The sequence below is a fragment of the Mastigoproctus giganteus genome, chromosome 6 (genome assembly GCF_048544385.1).
Source record: "Mastigoproctus giganteus isolate SK-2022 chromosome 6, ASM4854438v1, whole genome shotgun sequence".
Taxonomy (NCBI): Eukaryota; Metazoa; Arthropoda; class Arachnida; order Uropygi; family Thelyphonidae; genus Mastigoproctus; species Mastigoproctus giganteus.
In genome coordinates this window covers 147638914-147654515 of record NC_143580.1, presented here as the reverse complement: position 1 = coordinate 147654515, position 15602 = coordinate 147638914, and the positions used below count along the sequence as shown (strand labels likewise).

General features: G+C 36.5%; 1 protein-coding gene across 1 annotated transcript in view; it reads right to left on the bottom strand.

The window, feature by feature from the left end:
• Positions 1–15602, bottom strand: part of LOC150084646 (transcriptional adapter 2-beta-like) — a 356600-nt gene that overhangs the window by 153735 nt on the left and 187263 nt on the right. Inside the window, exon 11 of the mRNA XM_090376312.1 lies at positions 14460–14585. Coding sequence (XP_090232438.1) covers positions 14460–14585 — 126 coding nt within the window. The remainder of the gene's footprint in view (positions 1–14459; positions 14586–15602) is intronic.

The following is a 15602-nucleotide window of genomic DNA, read 5'->3' as shown; positions in this document are numbered from 1 at the left end:
GCAATTATGCAGATCAGCTGCCATGGCCATATGCACTTTGAGATGTATGCAATAGACTCAATCCTATAAACCCTTGTATTATAGAATATGATAAAGATGCTCATTGTTTTATTAAATTTCCAATAATCTGACAGCTCATCACAAAGGCTGTGTCAAATGAGCCCTCTTAATGTATCTATCACATGTTACAAAAATTAATGTTTCCAGAATGTCAGTATAGCATTCTGAAAATATTAATTCATCACAAGACGCAGTATAGGAATCACGGGAGAGATCTTATTCCCTCTTGTGATGCCAAATCACATCTTATTCTTGTCATAATTCAAGGTGTCTGCTCTTCATTACTTGATTATGTTTATCTAACATGACTGTCAGTTATAAATAATAATTGATAAGACATCACAGAGGAATCAGAGTTAAAAGTTTCATACTGTTAGAGAACTTCAATCTAAGACTATTTCTTCCTCAATCTTTGAGTAAATGCAATAAAAAAGGAAGCATGCAGATGTGCAGTGCATTTTATGTATCCTTCAATATTTATGGATTAAATGCAAGTATATGTTTAAAGTTACTTGCCTTAGAGAAAAAAAAAAAAAAAATGAATTTTTTAATACTAAAATAAAAAATTACATTTCAGCAGAAACAGAATTTTTTTTTTCACTACAAGCATGGTGAAATACACCAGAGTAAAATCAGTAAATCAATGCTAAATAATGATAGATTATTGATCGTTACTGTCATCTTGCTCCTAGAACATAATAACAGAATTTCATTCGAGTTAATAAGTATAAGAGTATACTTATAATCTGATAAACTATAGTCATACTCCTCCAATACTAACTCTATCGATAATGAAGATGGAAGGTCAAATGATTTCAGATTGCTATCACTCTTATATACAAAGGGTATCTCAAAAATATTGGTACAAACGTTTAGGGGAGGTAGGTAACATCTAAAGGAATGTGAATCGCATAGGAACCCATAACCGTGAATGTCTCCGTAAATCGGTAGACGGCGCTGTTCATCAGTTTGCGAGAGGGAAAATTTCTGGTTTACTCATTCAAGCAATAGTCACCGCACGAAGAGCATGCATCGATATACGAACTGTGAGCTGGCAGACATGCACCTAGTGTATGGATTAGCAGAGGGCAATGGACGAGCCGCTCAACGAATTTATGGAGAACGCTTCCCAGACAGACATGTACCGGACCACCGTTTGTTTGCATGTGTGCATCAAAATTTGTGTGATTGTGGGTCATTTAGAGGTAACAGGAGTAGTGCGGGCAGACCACATTTGATGCAAACTCCCACCATGGAAGAAAGTGTGTTGAATGCCGTCCAGAATAATCCTACTATCAGCACACGTGCCGTTGCCTCTGCCTTACGAGTGTCTCGTTGCAGGCACTCGTAAGGCAGTGTCTGCAACGATTCATTGCAATCATCGTGCCAGAAGCATGTCTGGCACGACGATTCCTTACACCCCTTTCATCTCCAAAAGGTTCAGTTACTGCTCCCCCAAGATCATCCTGCACGTGTGGCTTTTGTGCAGTGGTTTCGCCAAGAAAGCGTTCAAGACTTGAATTTTCCAGCCTATGTTTTGTTCACGGATGAGGCTTATTTCACTCGGGAAGGCTTATTCAATCAGCACAATGCTCATGTGTGGGCTCACGACAACCCACACAGTGTGTGCCCCCATGCGGCACAACATCGCTTTGCAATAAATGTGTGGGTAGGTATGGTCAGTGACTGCTTAGTCGGCCCATGCCTGTTATCATCCCGCATGAACTCCGCTAAATATTATCGGATCTTTCTTGAACAAGTTCTACCAGGGTTACTTGACGATGTTCCAGCAAATGTGAGACATAACATTTGGTTTCAACATGATGGGGTGCCTCCCCATTATGGAAGGTGTGTTCGTGACCATTTGAACAAGCATTTTGGGCGTCGATGGATTGGCTGTGGTGGACCCGTTGCCTGGCACTCCACGCTCACCTGATTTATCGAGCCTTGATTTCTTTCTGTGGGGGACCCTCAAATCTATCGTGTATGAATCGCCTATGGAGACGGAAATGGATCTCGTGGCGAGACTCATCTGCGCTGCTGCTACTGTCAAAGAAACTCCAGGTATGTTCAACCGTGTCCGCCAATCCATGCTACGTCGGTGTCATGCATACATCGCATCTCATGGTGGAACCTTCGAGCATCTGTTGTAACATCATGAAATGCATCCATCTCATACTCCATCGTTAATATTATGTCGAGTAAATGTTTGACATTAATTACTGTCTTGTGTCATTTCTGCTTCTTATGCCTCTGCTACTACTTTCCCATGACGTTTCCGGCTATGGGTTCCTATGCGATTCACATTCCTTTAGATGTTACCTACCTCCCCTAAATGTTTGTAGCAATATTTTTGAGACACCCTGTATATATGTATCTGCCCTGACTGTTTTTGTTTTGGTGAAATTTATGCATCAACTGGTAGGTTAAAGGTGAAGCACAATCACAACAGAATCGTCACTGAAGTCAAAAATTAAATCACTGAAGTCAAAAATTAAATCCAAGATGAAACTTTTTTGTGATAGAAAAAACAGATTGTTCTATGGAAGTTTTGGAGAAAATTTTCAGATCATATTTAAGAAATGCACACATAAATTAAATGTGCAATAATTTCTTATATTAAATTTAGTTGATTAGAAATTCAATTTCTTTGGTACAGTAAACATGGGGTAAAATTTTTCTCAGTATGGTCGGTGCTCGTTAATAGGAGAGACTATTTTTACAGGGATGGGATACACTTGAATAGATGGGGTGTAAAAATATTTGCTGATGCTATCGAGGCATTGATAGATGGGTCAAAAAATTGCTAGTTACACAGACTAATAGTTTAACTAGAGCTGCAAGCAGAGGTGAAAGTGATTTTTACATGGCTACTATTGGTACATGCAGCAGCCTTGTTAGACATGTGTCTGGGATTTCAGACCCTGCTGTGAGACATTACAGAACAAATGAATACATGGGCTGTGTTAGGGTAACTAAGAATAAGAACACGCATGTATACTTGCATGTACACTAACTAGGAGCATTGTAAATAAATTTGAAGTACTGATTAAGTTGTCAAATGCAGATATTATAGGAATAGCAGAGACATGGTGTCACTCAGACATAAATTATGCTGAATTTGAATATGGTGAGTACAATGCATACAGGAAGGACATACAGGACAGGGGAAGTGGAGGGGTTATGTTCTTAGTTAAGAAGAATATTAAATCTAAGGCAGTATATCCAGTAGACTTGGGTGATGAGTGCAAGGCTGAGTCAGTTTGTTATATAAGCACTGTGAAAACAAAATTGAAAGTAGGAGTGTGTTACAGGCCTATTGAATGTGATGTGTATATAAACAGCTATACAGGGGAATAGAGAAGGGTAACAAATCAGTATGTCTCATAATGGGAGATTTTAACTTTCCGGATGTTGACTGAAATTTGTGGATTGGTCACTCACATACTAGCAAGACTTTTGTGGATTTATTCGATGGCTGTAATCTACAACAGCATGTTAGAGAGGCAACATGAGGAAGCAATACCCTTGATCTGGTTATCAGCAGTGATTCTTCATGCATTAAGAATCTGCAGGTAAAGGACCCAATGGGTGTCAGCAACCACAGTGTACTAATGTGGAATTAGTACACTGTAGTCATCTTTGCTTTCGTAAAGATGACTACAGTGATCTCAGACAGTTTTTAAATTCTGTGCAGTGGGACTAACTGATGATGTTACCAACAGCAAATTCTAAATGACAAGTATTTGGAGAAGTAATCAAAATAGCTACTAGGCTTTTCATACCAACAAAGAAATACTGCTAAAGGCTTAAGATCAATATGGATGTCAGATGAATTAGTGACATACGTGGCAGAGAAGAAAAGTGCATGGGATGCATATAAATTATCAGGCGATACAAAAGCCTATGGTACATATAAATTAGTCTGTAATCAAGCCACAAAGGAGATTAGGCAAGCTAAGGCAGATTATGAGAAGTCTCTGGCAAAGAAAAACAGCAAAGACTTCTATGCTTATATTGTAGAAGGAAGGGGTTGAATCGCATAAGGTCACTTGATATCTATGGGTTAATTGTTAATAACCCTGCTCAGGTTGCAGACAAATTGAATACGTATTTTGCATCTGCATGGACACATGGGGAATCCTTTAGGGTAGGGAGATGCCAGAAGTTTTATCAAATTCTAATCTTCTTCTTCAAGAGGAGTGTTTCCATTTACAATGGGTTTCCTCAGCCTGCAAGTTATTTCTTGTTAGGAATTTTTTCCCGCCATAAAGTGCGGTTCAAGGTGTCTTGGTCAGTTAAGCCTCGGGCTGTCATGCACTCCCGTACTCCATCCATCCATGTCCTCCTAGGTCTTCCTCTTCTCCTTCTTCCAGGAGGTATCCATTCCAGGATAGCCTTTGGATATCTGTTTTCTTGCATCCGTTTTACATGTCCATACCATGTTAGACGCTTTTCTCTGATGGTGTCAATAATAGTCTTTTTCACTTCCATTTTTTCCCTTATGTCTTCATTCGGTTTTCTGTCTCTTCTAGAAGTTCCTGCTGAGCGTCCCCAAAAATCCATTTCTGTGGAGAGCAATTTGTTTTCCGCTCACCTATTCAATGTCCACGTTTCCGCTCCATACAATAGAAGACTTTGTACAATCGTTTGAAATATAAGTTTCTTTGTTTTATGTAGGATATTTTTGCTCCACAGATAAGAGTTTAACATGCCGATAGCCTTTCTGCCATCTGTAATTCTCTTATTGATCTCTGCTTGGGATGATCCATCACTTTGTAAGATTGATCCCAAATATTTGAATTTATCGACTTGTTTGATTTTAAAACCTGCAACATTTAGAACGTGTCCTGGCACTGAAGACAACATTTCAGTCTTGCTAAAATTGATTTTTAGACCCCATTGTTTACATTCCGCAAACAATTGACGACATGCATACTTTGCATCTTCTAAGTCTTGTGCTTTCACCACCTGATCGTCTGCAAAAAGTATATTGTGAATATAGGTGTTCTTATTAATCGGCAATCCCATTTTATTACATTTTTCTGAGAAGGATCTTACGCAGATGTCGATATAAATTTTGAAAAGTGTTGGTGACATGCAACAACCTTGTAATAAGCCTTTTGAAGTGTGGAATTCAGGTGACAACGCTGATCCCACTTTAATTCTGCATCTATTATTCCTGTAAATTGCCTTAATAATGTTAATCAGTTGTCCATCAATATTTGCCTCTTTCAGTGCTTCCCATAAGAGTTTTCTTGAACAGTGTCATATGCCTTTTCAAGGTCAATGAAAATCAAAGTTTTTTTTCCTTTTGATTGGCATTTTTCAAGGATCTGTCGTACTGTTGAGATATGATCTATACATGACCTCCCAGCTGAACAACCACTTTGTTCTTTTGATACCTCGATTCGGGCTTCTAAATGGTTCCTGATCCATTTTCCAAGGATCTTACAGTGGGTTCAGGACACATATTCCTCTGTAATTTGAACAGCTTTTCCAATCGCCCTTCTTATAACTTGATGTAATATATCCTGCTATCATTTCTTCTCCTCTCAGTATACTATTAACAGTTTTTGTATCAGAACAGCCACTCCTCTTCCTCCATATTTCAGAAGTTCCATGTAAACTCCTCCAGGTCCAGGTGATTTGCCATTCCTTCCTTCCTTCCTTTAGCAGGAGTTCCACTTCCCTAACAGAAACTTTTAAGTCCAAGTCTTCTACACCAAAATCCTCCATCGTCTTGAACTCTTCCCGGTCTTCTTTTAAAAGTCCTTCGTCCAGTAGTACTCCGTCCAGTCTTTCAAAGGTATTGAAATTGCAAACCAGCATTGTGTTTTTCCTGTTTTCTCAAGTCTTTAAGGACCTTCCACGATTCTGCTGATTGCTTGAAGACCAATTTGCTATTAATAGTTGCACATTTCCTTTCTCATTCTTCACTTCTACTACCAACCGATTGGCTATTTTCTTTTTTTCAACATAAATGTTCCTATATGCATCATTCCTATCACCCAGCCATTTCTGATATGCAAGTTTCTTTTCCTCCACAGCAGCTCTTACTTTCTCTGTAATCCAGGTCTTTTTTGATCCTTGGCTCTTCTTTTTGCCTAGGATTTCATGGGCTATTTTTTTAACAGTATTTTTTAAATATTCGTAGATTTCTTCAATATTACCTTTTATCTCTATGTTAATTGCAGCATCCAGTCTCTGGGTGAAATTGTTTCTAATGCTGTCGTCCTGGAGTAGGTCAATGTTAAATTGATCCACTTGTACATTTCTCCTTCCCTGCATTGTTGGTTGTCCACACATATTTTATTAATCCAGTTCCACCTCAGTGTTGTTTTAACAAGAAAATGGTCAGATCCACATTAAGCTCCTCTATAAACTCGGACATCTTTCAATACATATGTCCCTGAATGTTTTGAAATAATGTAATCTATAACTGATCTAATTTGTCTTGTCTCCTGTGACCAAGTATATTTATGGATAATAAGGAGCTAAATTCTAATAAGGAGCTAAATGACTGTGATCACTGAAAGGAAAGTGGAGGAGAAATTGTTGAGAATGGACATAAAAAAATACACCTGGGGTGGATGGAATCTATCCAATTATATTAAGGGAGGCAGCAAATCCTTAGCCATAATCAAGTAGGCATCTTTGGATTCAGGGGAGGTCTCTATAGACTGTAGAAGTGCAAATATATCCCCAATTCATAAAGAGGGATCAAAAGGTGACATGAGTAATTACAGAGAAAATAATGGAGTCACTGGTTAAAGAAATAATGCAGCCCCATTTGGACAGGCATGCAATTATATTGCAACCATACCATGGATTTGTCAAGGGGTGGTCTTGTCTAACCAATCTGATAGGTTTCTATGATGCAGTGACCAAAGAACTGGATGCAAAAAATAATTTTGACATCATAAAAGACTGCTGTACAAAATGGAGCAATTAATGGAGCAATTAATGGTAACTTATGCTATGGATAAAGGGATGGTTAAGTAGAAGACAGAGAGTGGTTATCAATGGGCACTGCTCTTCATGGATTAATGTTATTAGTGGAGTTCCCCAGATTTCAGTGCTGTGTCCACTGTTGTTTGCAATATTTATCAAAGTTACTGATGAAGGCATATCAGGCTTAACATCTAAGTCTGCAGATGATACAAAGGTTGGCAAGGTGGTTAACAATAGTCATTAGGGTCAGCTACTGTAACAAGATCCAGAAAAATTGGGTCAATGGGCTGAGGAATGGCAGGTGAAGTTTAATATTGACAAATTCAAGGCATTGCACATGGGTAGCAGTTGGTTGGTTGATTAATTGGGGATTTATTTATAGTGTGCCATGAGTAGCAGTAACTTCTCAACTGTGTGGTACCACACTCAGGGTAGTGAAGAATGAAAAAGACCTGGGTGTAATTGTGCAGCCGGATGTGAAATTCTCTGATCAGTGCAGACATGCTGCCAGGACAGCTCATGGTGTTTTGTCAATGATATACAGAAACTTTGCTAGCAGCAATAAGGAGGTGATTATCCCTTTGTGGCCCTGGTTAGGCCACATCTTGAGTACTGTATACAGGTCTGGAGGCCTCACTTTAGGAAGGATGTAGATCTGCTGGAACAGGTGCAGAGAAGGACAACAAGATTGGTGAAGGGAACAAAAGGGTGCTCTTACCTAGAAAGGCTTCAGCTCTGCAAATTTCAGTTTTTTGAAACTAGGCACCTGCAGGATCTGAATGAGGTGTTTGAAGCCTTGAACATATTGAATAAGCTGAATGTTAATGGTATTCTTCCACTTGCTGAAACTACACACATGAGAGGGCATAAATTCAAGTTGAGGAAGGATGGTCTAAATAGATGTTTTGTCTTCAGTCAGTGGTGGCTGATTGTCGGAGCAGGATCCATTTGTTGTTGTGGATAGGTTGAATAAATTCAAGGGAGAACTAGACAAATTCTTGGATGGTAGAGATAGGTGAACTGTTTTTTTTTTTTTTTTTTTGCTAATGCTATATAGACTTGCTTTCTTGCATCATTCGCCATTACTACTACTATAAAAAATGCAGTTATAAAACTCCATTACTTAGCAGTACTATTTTTTACCTGTGACAAGTGTATCTTCCCACTCTCACTTTTATGCTTTGTATAAATTCCACAGTAAACAATTAGCAAAATGTACCTCAAACAGAAAGCGTGTGTGTGTTTTACCAGTTTCAGATAAATATACATGCCTGTACATAACAAATCCAAATATCCTTCTATTGTATAAAATGGTTATTATGATTAAAATAAATAAAAATAACTTCAATGGAGATTATTGATAATATGTAACTTAAATATAATTAGGCTACTGAGTAAAATAAGCAATGAAAAAAATTTCATTGCCACCATTTTTAAATGAGAATCACTAACATTTAGCAATATTAAAATAATTCCCTGATAAGTTTTTTAAGTCTACCTCATTTGTGATTATTATATTAAGTTCTGATTGTAGTATATTAATAGTAAACCTTTCCATATAGATGTGCATAAACAACTATTAGAGGTTACAAAGTAATTACACAAAGGCTCCCCACAATATTATCAAAACGCAGAATTAAGTAGGACAAGAATTACAAAACTGACAAATGATAATTTTATAAAGTAATTTCACTAAAAATGTAAATTAAATGTAAATTAAAAAGGTGCTCTCAAAATATTCCAAAATGAGCATTTGCAATCTTTATACAATAGTTTTGATAAACACGAAAATTATGGCTGAAATGTTATCAGAAGCCCTCAATTTGCTTCAGTTTATCATTTTAAATGGAAAACAAAATGAAAAGTTCACCAGGTGCAAACTAATATTTAGTTGAACCGCCTCTGGCCCTGATGACAGCAGCGCAACGTCGAGGCACTGACAAGATCAATTTCTGAAGATAATCAACTGATAGTTTGTGGTTCCAAACATGAATTATGGCTTCCTGAAATTCACGAAGGGTCTTTCATTTCTTTCTGGCAACTGCAGATTCCACATGTTGCCAAGAGTTCTCTACAGGATTCAGGTCTGGGCTGTTTCCTGGCCAGCTAAGAGTTGTAATGGACCGTTCTTCCAACCATTTTTTTCACCTGTAACAAATATAAATACATTACTGTTGAACCTCTAATGCAGAAATGAAGCTAAAGTAACTACAGAAGTGCCTACTTACACTTTTTTCCCAATGACAAGGAGCAGAGTTGACCTGAAAGATGCAGTTACTTGGCAGGTTGAAATGGTCTCTAATGGTTGGCAGCAATTTGCCTTCCAATATAGCCAGGTATCCATTAGCATTTACGGAACCTTTTATAAACTGCATGTGACCTACTCGGCGATACAAAATGCACCCCTATATCATTTGGCTGGTAGGGAATTTCACTGTAGACACCATACAGTCTGGATGGTATTCTTCACCACGTCTATGGCGAATCATTTGTCTCCCATCAGAGCCATGCAGGTTGAATTTCTTCTCATCCGAGAAAACAACTGACTTCCACTGCTCGGGGTTCCATTTGACATGCTCCTTACACCAAATTAAATTGGGCCTTTTTCAATTTTTGTGTGAGGAGGGGCTTCTTCTTCTTAGGACGATGGCCTACAAGCCCATTTTTGAAGAGGCACCTTCTGACTGTTAGTGCACTTGCTACACTCCTGTATGTTCCTCCCATTCTCTTTTCAGCTCAGACGAAGAAGTTTTATGGTTTTTAAGGCATAAGTGCTTCAAAACGTGGTCCTGTTTTAGCATAGAGACTCATTTGCATCTGGTTGTTTGGAAAGAAATCTATTCACTGTCGACTGATTACAAGACACTCTATAAGCAAGAGTGATATTGTTCTTCCCAATAGACGGGACGAACATCCTTCCTCATGTAAAGCAACAATAGCGCTCTTTCTTCATGGCATAAACTGCACGTAACTCGCCATCCTGACACAAGCAAGGAATATCTGCAACTCTTGCAGAGCATGCTTATATAGCTGAAAGTAACAGCTGATACAATATTACGTCATCACCTACTTGAGTGAATCTTATCTGATGCAATCTGTAAGAAATATTGCCATATATGTACGTTATTTGGATGACAATTACAATTTTAAGGGGTGATGCACTTTCTTTGAACACCAGTGTATAAATAATTATAAGTTTATTAGTCACTAATCAACAAGAAATAACACTTTCAGGGTAAGTGATTCAACTCTGAACAGCAGATAGCCAGAGGGACTCGAAATGAAATTAATATTACAAATATAAATAATAACACAATGAAATTATTCCATAACTTATATACAAAACAAAATTTAACACTTTTGAGATTACATATGCAGCTAGCAGAGAAGTCTTAATTTAAGTTTGATATCATACAGAAAGCAGACACCAAATGAACACAGAAAACAACCTTCAGTTTTAATTGAACAGGTTATAATTCAAGAATATTGGCAGCAAAGCTATATTGATATACTTTGTCAGCGTAACAAGCCCATAATTGATTTTGTAATTGTTTACAAGATTGGTTAGAGGAAAGATCTATCCACTGCTTAGTTCTGTTACATAATACACATAGAGAACATCTGGATTTAGTATTTTTTCTGGTCAACTGAGGCCACTTTTTTTTAAATCTAAAATGGATGGAAATGGAAGCGCTGAAGTGCAATCTTTGGAAGCGCATAATAGCCTTTACCACTAAAGCACCAATAAAACTGTACACCAACCTAACCTATATTTGGCACAAATTTAGTCTCAGTGCACATTTATTAATTAATGTTTTATTTATTGAGTAAAGGGGCCCCTAGCCAAAAAAATCTGGCAAATCCACTATACATATAGACATTGGTACAATATACAAATGTTAACAATATTCTTATATACATGAAACATTATACATATTAATTAATTCAATTAGCACATGACAAACATGACATACTGTGCAATCATTGCCCCGAACTCAGCTACAGCACAATGAGCTGGAAAGCAGGCTACAACAGAAACTGATGAAGAGAAAATGCCCACAGATGAGCATCACATCCTAGAGACTGATCATCGCCGGTAATCTCCAAAAGATAAACAGTTCAAGGAACAGCAATACACCAGCAGTCAGAGAGCTCAACAGAAAGTTACTCATGTTAACCAGTAAAATCAAACTGGAAGAAGGTGTTATAGCAGAATCAAACCCAAGAAAACTGTGTTGGCAAGAAGCAGAAGTAGGCACCCACCCATGAAGGAAACAGAGTACCAACATCCAGAGCAAGGTCCACGCCTATTGCCTTTTCTTGAAACAAGAAATACTGAATGTGAGCTCTACCTTCAGTTACTTTAAGCAACTCCAGACACTAGCCACCAAGAACAAATTAGTTATAAATCTTTTTGTCCACTTAAACAATAAAAATAAAAATGCATATATAAAAGAACATTTTTATTTTATTTTTTTTTCCCTCTCCCAATTATCAATATATCTCAGTATAAAATACAGAGGTGCTAAAACCAAAAATGTCACTTCACTAAATCAATTCAAGAAACTACTAATTGAACACATCACCAGGGATGTCTGATTCAAATTACCTTCCATTCAACTCCTGGATTTTAAAAACACCAACATGGAAATAATGTACAAATGTTAAAGGAAGCAGTTGGCAAATAGTTTGTAAATTTCTGTGCATGTATCTCATCATTTTTCTTTTCTCTCCTCATTTAATTGTAAAAAATGTTCACAATGATGTTATAAGTAGTGATGCTTTTTGAAGTCTTCTGTAAAGAAATGTAAAAAAAAAATTCCAATTTATTTATGTCTTTCCTGTTGAACATTACCTGTACAATTTCAGAACTGTACATTTTTCAATTGTATATTTGTATATTCATAATTTTTTAAGGGAACACCCCCTAAAAAGCCATTGGCTTATGTGTTCTCCCTCCCTTTTTTTGCTATTATCTCCCAAAAAAGTGTAACATAAAATAGGGATAAATAAATTATTATTATTATTATCTGCTAAAGGATTAAGTGATTGTATTATAATATTTTGGGGGTGGGGTTAGTATTTTAATGTATACAACACATACAGCCAGGGATATGATAATGCCTCAAACATAAAGGGTAAGAATAATGGTTTCCAAAAAAAAAAAAAAAAAAAAATTTTTTTTTTTTTTGGGAGTGTTCAAAAATAATTTATTACATAATTTGTTTAGGGCAATACCCTCAGGTTACGAAAAAGTTAACTAACGTATAAGTTTTTGTTATAGCATCATGTTTATACATAGCCAACTACTAAATAATTACAAAATTGGCATCATTTAAGTGTATCTCATATTGTGAATGCCTTCACAATGAGTTACCATGGTACTGCATTACCTCAAATAAGTAACGCTTCTCTAATAGAGAAGACTACTGTTACTTATTCTCGGCAGATGCCACCACCCAGAGAACATAATAATAATAAAAATAATAATTTTTATTTCTTCTTCTTCACAATGTTGGCAAGTTTTACAAAAACAAATAGCTAAACTCACATTGAAGCTGTTTTATGATAAATGATGGGAAAATCGTGTTAAAGCTATCAAACCTTTGTGATTTTTCTTAGAAAATATTTATGATACCTTATACAATATAGTATCAGTTTCATATCAAGGCTTAAATACTAAACAAGCAAGCATATTTAGCAACAAAATTAACTTAATTCAAATATATATGTTCAATTATAATAACATTTTAGTAAACGTTAATGTCATAAACAAAATTTTATAAAAATCTGATATGAATATTCAAAACCATTTAGGTGAATCAAAAAATTAAATGGATGGGAGAGAATTTAGCCAATTTCTGTTCACAACTAGGATTCAATTTTCTCTCTCTCTCTCTCGATTGTTCTCTGACAACTACATTCTCTGCTTCCACCTTCATGATGGTGAAACTTCCAGTAATCTTGGGTACATCCACCCCACCTGTGTGCAAGACCTCAAACACTGCACTATTCTGGAGGTGACCACACAGATGTGACATTCATCACACAGAGAAATATTGTTCCTCTGTGTCACTAAAGAATACTAGGTGGTAGATGACTCTCATCACCTGGTGCATCTCATCATCACTTTCCTTATTGGAGACTTGAATCAGAGAAGGCCACATTTAGTCTTCAGAGCAAAAAAGCTCCACTAATATATATTTCTTCTATAATGAAGTTATGATGGGCATCATGGCAAGATTCAATCTTCTTTTTATTTTGAGGGCACAGCCTACAACAATTTTTGCAGGCGAGCTGCTAGATAATCCATCAGACCAAACCTAGCTGATCCAGAAGCCTCTAAGAGGTATTTGGATCAGCTAGTGTATAAACTCTCAGCCTCTGCTCTGCCAGCTAATGACTGGAGGGAGTCAGAGTAGTGTGTATGCAGGAGGCATTGTTGAAGCCATATTATATCAAAGAACTAGGTATATTCTTGCTGTGTGTATAGTGTTAATTGTAATGAGGCTCCGAGGGGGTTCCCCCAACTCTGCTCTTGCTGTTTGTATGCCATATCCAAAAATTTCATTACTTCTTACAACATGTTCCCCATTTTCTACTTTTACTTTATATAGGCTCAAGGGGTAGAATTTTTCTCAACCTGGTCTGTGCTTGTTAACAGGACAGACTGCTTCTACAGGGATGGGATACACTCAAACAGAAAGAGTGCAAGAATATTTGCTGATGCTATCAAGGCAGAGTGAGGTGGGTCATAAAACTGCTAGCTTGGGGGGGGGGGGGGATACACAGACTAATAGATTAACAGTAACCGCTGGCAGAGGTAAAAGTGATTCTTGCACTACTTCTATAGAAATGCAATTGAGCAGCAGCCTGGAAAGCAAGGTAATGAGGATTTCCAGGACTTCTGGGAGTCATAGTGAAACTTGTTATTTGGTTTTTAGAGAATATGCGGTGGTCATTCCCTGATCTTTCTGCATCCTCCGTATTTGGTGGTGTCGGGCTCGAACCCCGGTCTAATCAAGAAGTGTGTGCTACGCACTGCTGCTCCTTTCCACCTGGCTACGGAGGCACCATATAGTGAATAATATTTTATTATGGAGAGTCCATCGTAAAGTGTTTTGATTATATAGTGGACCAATCGCAAACAGGGGTCCATTGTACTTAGATATGGTGCCTATTCAAAAGCCTATATTTGGTTTATTATTTTTATAAACCAAATATTATTTGATTTATAAAAATAATAAACCAAAATTAAACTCAAAGCAAATACTAAAAATACAACACATTTATCTAGTTTTACAAAAGAGCAATGAACTAAACACTCATATAATGTTCTCAAAGAATTACATAAAATATATTGTATGACTTTTACAATAAACCTTTCGTTCAATATTACTTGTGGAAAATAAGTATAAATGTTCTAAAATTGAGACTGAACTTACTTTTCATCTCGTAGTGTTTTCTTTTTAGAACTCTGTAGTTTCTGTTTGTTTGAACAGTTATAAAACTGACTAACTAGATTATACTCCTTGACGATTTTTTTCCTTCGTGACCTCTCCCGTAACTTTCTTGAAAACATATCAATCTGAGCTAACTTTAATGCTGAAAAAATACATTCTTAGTATTAGTACCATAAGCAAGTCCAAAATACTACTAAATATAGGACCACAGGTAACAGTGGTCCTATATTCATATGAAATGGAATTCCAAATTTCACAAATTTAATAAACAGAATTTTTCACTTGTGCAAATTTTGTCATTAACATCAATCCATCAACGTAACTAATTATAAATTGACACAGTATTTGAACTGTTCAACATTTTAACTTTCATAAATTTTTAAGCACTACGTCTTCTGACAAATAAACATTTATTAGCTTATAGTTAGAGACAGTATTATGCACATTACTGAATAAACTGCAATTTCCCTATTAAAGCAGGACAGTGTTGTTCATTTAATAAGTGCAGTACAGAGACAACTTATGAAAATGAATAGTGCTCTGTAGGTTAGAACGTTGATTCCATAATAATTTCCTTTTCGATTTACCTACTGAAACAGGAATGTGTTGTTCATTTAATATGATGCAGTGCAGCAATAACTTGTTATGAAATAAGCAGTGCTATGTGCGTAAGAACATAGGACTGTTCCATTCCATTTGAGTGTTTTTTCTTCAATTCTTAATTTTCCCAATTATAACCCTAGCTATGTAATGTATTCAACTGAATGGCATGATGTACAGGAAAAGTAAGATATTAAGAAAACAAAACTCAAACCAAAATGGGAAGTTTGTGCATTTTCTTCAAATTTTTAATTATGGTAAATAGGTAGCTCTAACATAAAACTAGATGGCATAAAACGTATCACTGCATTCAGGAATCTATTAGATAGTCTAGTCTTGAGAATTATTTAATTAAATTTATTAATCTTATTAATGTTCATTGTTAATCAATAGCACAGCAACGGGCATAAAGTAGCAGGAATGCTGTGACTCGGAGGAGAACCGATGGGGGAAATTCTCCAACACATTACAGCCTAAAAAACTGTGCAACTTGTTGTTGTTGTTTTTTTGGTTTTTAGGAGCATT